Source organism: Dermacentor variabilis, chromosome 3 (genome assembly GCF_050947875.1).
Source record: "Dermacentor variabilis isolate Ectoservices chromosome 3, ASM5094787v1, whole genome shotgun sequence".
Classification (NCBI taxonomy): Eukaryota; Metazoa; Arthropoda; class Arachnida; order Ixodida; family Ixodidae; genus Dermacentor; species Dermacentor variabilis.
In genome coordinates, this window is record NC_134570.1 from 212,673,548 (window position 1) to 212,680,547 (window position 7,000).

The following is a 7,000-nucleotide window of genomic DNA, read 5'->3' on the forward strand; positions in this document are numbered from 1 at the left end:
TGAGTAGCGGCGAGGTAGTAGTCGATATCGCAAGGGCGTTCACCTCGCTGCGGGCGCGGAGCGTTGACGGCGAAACCTCGCAGTCCCATCTCCCGGTATGGGCATCGGCAATACACATGGCCGGCTTCTCCGCAGTGATAGCAGAGCGGGCGGTGGTCGGGTGCTCGCCAAATATCCGTCTTCCTCGCGTAGGTGCGCTGGGCGACGGGTGGGCGTGCTGGCGGCGGCGGCGGCGGCGGACGACGGAATTGCGTCGTTGCAGGGCCCTGGCGTGGTCTTGGAGGGGGACCTTGACGGCGTGGGCCGCGGCGCAGGTCATTGCATGCGGCTCGGGCTGCGGCGATTCAGCGGCCACTGCAAGTTGTTGAAGCTCCTCACGCACGGCGTCGGCAATCGAAGCCACTTGAGGCTGCGATGATGGGAACAGCTTTCGTAGCCCCTCCCGCACGACAGCTCCAATAGTCTCGCGTAGGTCGTCGGTGGCCAGTGACTAAACTCCGGCGTAGTTTCTCGAGTTCGTGCGGCGGTCGAATTGCCGGTTTCGCATCCCGAGTGTCTTCTCGATGCTGGTGGCCTCGCGAAGAAACTCGTCGACGGTCTTCGGTGGGCTTCGTACCATTCCGGCAAAAAGTTCCTCCTTCACACCACGCATCAGCAGGCGGACTTTCTTCTCCTCGGACATTTCTGGGTCGGCGTGTTGGAACAGACGGCTCATTTCCTCAGTGAAGATCGCAATCGTCTCATTCGGCAGCTGTGCTCTGGTTTCCAGTAGAGCTTGGACTCGCTCTTTTGGCACTACGCTTGTAAATGTTTGCAGAAAGCCGCTACGGAAAAGTTCCCAGGTCGTTAAGGTGGCTTCTCGGTTCTCGAACCACGTCCTGGCCGCGTCTTCCAATGCGAAGAAGACATATCGGAGTTTGTCGTCATTGTTCCAGTTAAACATAGCGACTCTCTCGTACGTCTCAAGCCAGCTTTCCGAGTCCTCGAAAGTTGAACCGCGGAACGTCGGAGGCTCCCTGGGCTGCTGCAGCACGACGGGGGACGCTGCGGCTGCCATTGGGGTGGACTTGGTGGCCATCTTCCTAGTCGTCTCAGGCAAAAGTCCGTGCTCCGGGGGCAGTCCTTGCAGCCTGCGCCTACCTCGCTGGTTCTTGGCGACGTTGGGTCTTCCGCGTGGGGGCTTGGGTCACGGCTTTGTGGGGGCGTCCGGTACATGAACGCAAAGCACCTCCACCAGATGTCACCAGGTCGTGACGTCAAGGAACGCAGTAGAAATACTCTGAAAGGCAAAACTAGCTTTTATTGGGCGAACCTGTGCACACAAAAAGGCTACACTAGGAGAGCGGCGACAGCGGCGAACACAGTCGGCGATCGTCGAAAATCTGATCAGCGGGTCAAGTGCGTCGGCTTTTATACAGCAGTCATGGAACGTTCCAGACTAATCCTTGGGACGCGCATGCCTTCCACAAAGTTCGACAACATTCGAGTCACGCGATGAAATCAGATAACACAAGGTTCGGCGACAACCGACAGCGGATAGAAGCATCGATAACTTTCCAGAAACTTCGGATACATGCAGACGCGTCCCGCGCTGTGCGATAACATTTGTTAGGCGGCGAAACGTGGTCGCCCGTTAAATATAAGTACACGTGTCAATATCGTTGTACGTGTTTATAAATAGGCTTGTTTTTTAAACCAGAGCCAAGGCCTCTAGTAAACGATTATCGTTGAACCCTGTGTGAATGATGTTTTTTTCCCTTTTATCAATGTACCCTTTCCTGCCAAAGCCTTCGTTAAGGCTAGCAGTATGTACGAAATAAATAAATAAATAACATACATAAATTCTATAGCATTACCGAGACGGTGGCAGGTCTTGTGAAACCCAATAAGAGGTACAAATTGAAGGTCGTACAGGTCTACGTCCCTACATCCGGTCATGATGACCAGGAAGTCGAAAGCTTCTATGAAGACGTGGAATCGGCGATGGGTAAAGTAAAAAGAAACTACACTATACTGATGGGCGACTTCAATGCCAAGGTAGGCAAGAAACAGGCTGGAGACAAGGCCGTGGGGAAATATGGCATAGGCTCTAGGAATAGCAGGGGAGAGTTACTAGTAGAGTTTGTAGAACAGAATAATATGCGGATAATGAATACCTTCTTTCGCAAGCGAGATAGCTGAAAGTGGACGTGGAGGAGCCCGAATGGTGAGACTAGAAATGAAATAGACTTCATACTCTGCGCTAACCCTGGCATCATACAAGATGCGCACGTGCTCGGCAAGGTGTGCTGCACTGACCATAGGATGGTAAGAACTCGAATTAGCCTTGACTTGAGGAGGGAACGGAAGAAACTGGTACATAAGAAGCCGATGAATGAGTTAACGGTAAGAGGGGAAATAGATGAATTCCGGATCAAGCTACAGAACGGGTATTCAGCTTTAACTCGGGAAGAGGACCTTAGTGTTGAAGCAATGAACGACCATCTTATGGGCATTATTACAGAGTGTGCAATAGAAGTCGGTGGTAACTCCATTAGACAGGATGCCAGGAAGCTATCGCAGGAGACGAAAGCTTTCATCAAGAAACGCCAATGTATGAAAGCCTCTAACCCTACAGCTAGAAAATAACTGGCAGAACTTTCAAAGTTAATCAACAGGCGTAGGACAGTTGACATAAGGAAGTATAATATGGACAGAATTGAACATGCTCTCAGGAACGGAGGAAGCCTGAAAGCAGTGAAGAAAGTAGGAATGGGCACGAATCCGATCTATGCTTTAAGAGATAAAGCCGGCAATATCATCACAAATATGGATGAGATAGTTCAACCGGCTGAGCAGTTCTATAGGGCTAATACAGTACCAGTGGCACCTACGACGGTAATGGAAGAGAGGGTAGCCTAGAGAAATTGTAAACCCCACAAGTAACACCGAAAGAAGTAAAGAAAGCCATGGGAGCAATGCAAAAGGGAAGGGCAGCTTGGGAGGATCAGCTAACCGCAGATTTGTTGAAGGATGGTGGGCAGATTGTTCTAGAAAAACTGGCCACCCTGTAAAGGCAATGCATCATGACCTCGAGCGTACCGGAAACTTGTAAGAACACTAACATAATCCTAATATATAAGAAAGGGGACGCCGAAGACTTGAAAAATTATAGACCGCTCAGCTTACTGTCCATTGCCAACAAATTATTTACTAAGGTAATCAGAAATAGAATCCGGAACACCTTAGACTCCTGTCAACCAAAGGACCAGACATGATTCGTAAAAGCTACTCAACAATAGACCATATTGAAACTATCAATCAGATGATAGAGAAACGTGCGGAATATAACCAACCTTATGTATAGATTTCATTGATGGCGAAAAAGCGTTTGATTCAGTCGAAACCTTAGCAGTCATGGAGGCATTGCGGAATCAGGGTATAGACGAGCCGTATGTGAAAATACTTAAAGATATATATAGCGGCTTCACGGCCACCGTGGTGCGCCATAAAGAAAGCAACAAAATCGCAATAAAGAAGGGCGTCAGGCAGGGAGATACGATCTCTCCAATGCTATTCACAGCCTGCTTGCAGGAGGTATCCAGAGACCTGGATTGCTAAGAATTGGCGATAACAGTTAATGGAGAATACCTTCGTAACTTGCGATTCGCTGATATTGCCTTGCTTAGTAACTCAGGGGACCAATTGCAATGCATGCTCACTGACCTGCCAATGCAGAAGGGTGGGTTTAAAATTATTCTGCAGAAAACTAATGTAATGTTTAACAGTCTCGGAAGAGAACAGCAGTTTACGATAGGTAGCGACGCACTGGAAGTGGTAAGGAAATACATCTATTTAAGACAGGTAGTGACCGCCGATGCGGATCATGAGGCTGAAATAATCAGAAGAATAAGAATGAGCTGGGGTACGTTTGGCAGGTATTCTCATATCATGAACAGCAGGCTGCCATAATCCCTCAAGAGGAAAGTGTATAACAGCTGTATCTTACCAGTACTCACGTATGGGGCAGAAACGTAGAGGGTTACGAAAAGGGTTCTACTTAAATTGTGGGCGATGCGACTAGCTATGGAAAGAAGAATGATAGGTGTAGCATTAAGGGATAAGAAAAGAGTAGATTGGGTGAGGGAACAAACTCGAGGTAATGACATCTTTGTTAAAATCAAGAAAAATAAAGGGGCATGGGCAGGACTTAATGAGGATGGAAGATAACCGATGGTCATTAAGGGTTACGGACAGGATTCCAAGGGAAGGGAAGGGAAGCGTAGCATCTGGCGGCAGAAAGTTAGGTGGGCGGATGAGATGAAGAAGTTTGCAGGGACAACATGGCCACAATTAGTACATGACCGGGGTAGTTGGAGAAGTATGGGAGAGGCCTTTTCGCTGCAATGGACGTAACTAGGCTGATGATAGTGATGATGATGATTGGTCACGTCGATGGGAACAAATTGGTCCCGATCATACCACGTTCTCTGCAACGTGAGGTGCTCGAAGCCTTTAACGATCATCCGACAGCTGGTCATCAAGGCTACCACAAGACTTACGAAATAATAAGAGGTCGCTGCTCCTTGCCTGCCCTCTCTAGACCCGTTGCGAATTACGTCGCATCCGGTGTTCACTGTCAAAGTCGCAAACGACTGACAACGGCTCCTTCTGGCATTCTGCAACTTATTTATCGTCCCGCGTTGCTTTTCGAACTCGCTGGCATAGAATTGTCCGGTCCTCCTCCCACGACCTCACATGGCAACTACATACATAACTGAACTACTTGCAATTGCATCGGCATATTTTTAAACTCTGGCTAAAGTTAGCTGCACCACCCTGTATATATATATATATATATATATATATATATATATATATATCGAGAGAGAGAGAGAGAGAGAAAGGGCGTTTATTTAACCTCGTTCGAGGGATCGAAAGTAGCTCTCAATGATCAGTCCCAGCTCTTGGGATCAGCAGCTCGAGCTCCCGTCTAGCTGTCTTAGGACCCAACGCTGTCTTAGGGCGATCTCATGCGGCAATGGAAACTTGCAAGTAACAAGATTGCAGGTTGAATAATGAGCAGTGCTCGGCGCCTTGTAAACAATTAAGTGCTCGTCAATTAGGGGTAAGTTGTAGACGTCCTTTCGTGGTACTTTGTTGAGATGAAGGTAATCAACACATAATTGAATAGAACCATCCTTCTCACGCACTAGCACAACTAGACAAGACCACGAACTCCGGCATGGTTGAATGACGCCATGCTCGAGCATGTCATTCACTTGGTCGTTGATCACATGACGCTGCGCCGCAAAAACGCGATAAAGGCGTTGCCTGAATGGAGGCTGGAACCCGGTGTCGATGTGGTGGGAAAAACTGCCCGTACGATCCAAGTTGTGTTTCGTACAGTCAAAGGAAGAGCGGAAACTATCCAGGAAACACATAAGTTGCTCGCGGTTTTCAAGGGAAAGGTTGGCGTCAACGCACGAATCAAAGACCTCAGTAGCCAACCGGGAGCTCTTTAGAAATGGTGTCATGGCATCGCGCGAACGTTCAGAAGAGGAGCCCGGCACGTCCAACCACTCAGACATGTCAACATGCTCGACAGAGCCGAGGGACTCGTCGCGAAGGAGAGTGAGCGGGTATGCGTACAGGTTGTGTACTAGCATAATTGTTGCGCCAGCGGCTACGTCAAGAACGGTGAATGGAAGTGGTAGAGGTTCGCGGTAAAGAAAAGTAGATGAGGGCGGGAACAGTACCTGGCCGTCGGGCGCAGACGGACAAAACAAAGGGACTGGGTGTTTGGGTGCTTGGTGGCTGATCAGTATCGGCGGTGACTATAATCTTTACAAGGGCGAGAGAGGCAGCCACCAGAGTGTTGTTAAGGACAGACAGAGCAATTTCGGCGCAGGCGCAGTCAATGACGGCTCTGTGGCGCGAGAGAAAGTCTCATCCCAGGACGACATCATGAGAGCAGGAAGGCAGCACAAGGAACTCAGTCATGCAAAGGACGTCCTGCATAACGATCCTAGCGGTGCATGCGTCTGAAGGTTCAACGGGCTCCGTGGTTGCAGCACGAAGCAGGAGGCCAGAAAGGGATGTGGTGGCCTTCCTGATTTTACGGCAAAGAGCATCACGTATGACGGGAATGGCAGCGCCTGTGTCGACAAGTGCCAATGTGGCGACTACTTCAAGTTGTATTTCTATAATGTTTTGCAGCGATAGCGCTGGTCTTGGGCATTTCGGCAATCATGCAGTTCTTGCCTTCAAAGCTGCAGCACTTAGTTTCGCTCCTTGCAAGGTGGACGACGACTCATCGGCTATATCGAACGGCGACGCGGTGATGGTGAACGACGGCTTCCAATGTTCTGGTGACCGGTAGATAAGTACAACGACGGGTTCGAATCAGCATCCTGGTGGATTACCAGTACGTTTCCATCAACGACGACGTCCGGGCGCGGCAGGCGGCGGCGACAAAAGCGCGCCACATGTTCAGCGATACCGCAGGAGAAGCATATCGGAGGATTGTCCCGCATGCGCCATGGATCTTGTGACCGGAAGTACTGAGGGGGCATTCGTGGCACAGGAAGAAGTGCTGGGTGCAGTGGAGGCGTCGAGCAGGGAAGGGTCGTTGGTCTAGGACGCGACATGACTTCAGGGTGCGTCAGCTGTGTGGCAACCGGAGCGTGCTCGTAGGCTGGCGTAAAAGCCTCTGCAACCTGCTCGCGGATGGCCGACGACAAAGGTTGCACATGCTCCTGGGTGAGAAGGAGCAGCGAGAGCTGACGGGCCATCTTTTGGTTAATGAAGGCTCTCATTGGAGGTAGCAGAGACTCGTCATCAATTCGCCCGGGAGCAGTCGCCAAACTGGAAAGGGAGGCTACGTAAGAAACAGTGTGGCGGGCGAGGGCTCGTTACCGGCGTAATTCGGCGAAGCTTTGACAGCCAGTGGCTATGGCTGGAACAGCAGTAGGATTCTTATCCTGGAGCATTTGAAAAGCGTCGTCTTAAATGCCCTTCA

At 50.1% G+C, this 7,000-nt stretch overlaps 1 protein-coding gene across 1 annotated transcript in view; it reads right to left on the reverse strand.

Moving 5' to 3' along the window:
* LOC142575013 (uncharacterized) overlaps nucleotides 1-6,773 on the reverse strand; it is a 46,689-nt gene extending 39,916 nt beyond the window's left edge. Inside the window, exon 1 of the mRNA XM_075683989.1 lies at nucleotides 6,482-6,773. Within this exon, the coding sequence (XP_075540104.1) occupies nucleotides 6,482-6,773 (292 nt within the window). The remainder of the gene's footprint in view (nucleotides 1-6,481) is intronic.
* Between the last annotated feature and the right edge of the window lie 227 nt (nucleotides 6,774-7,000).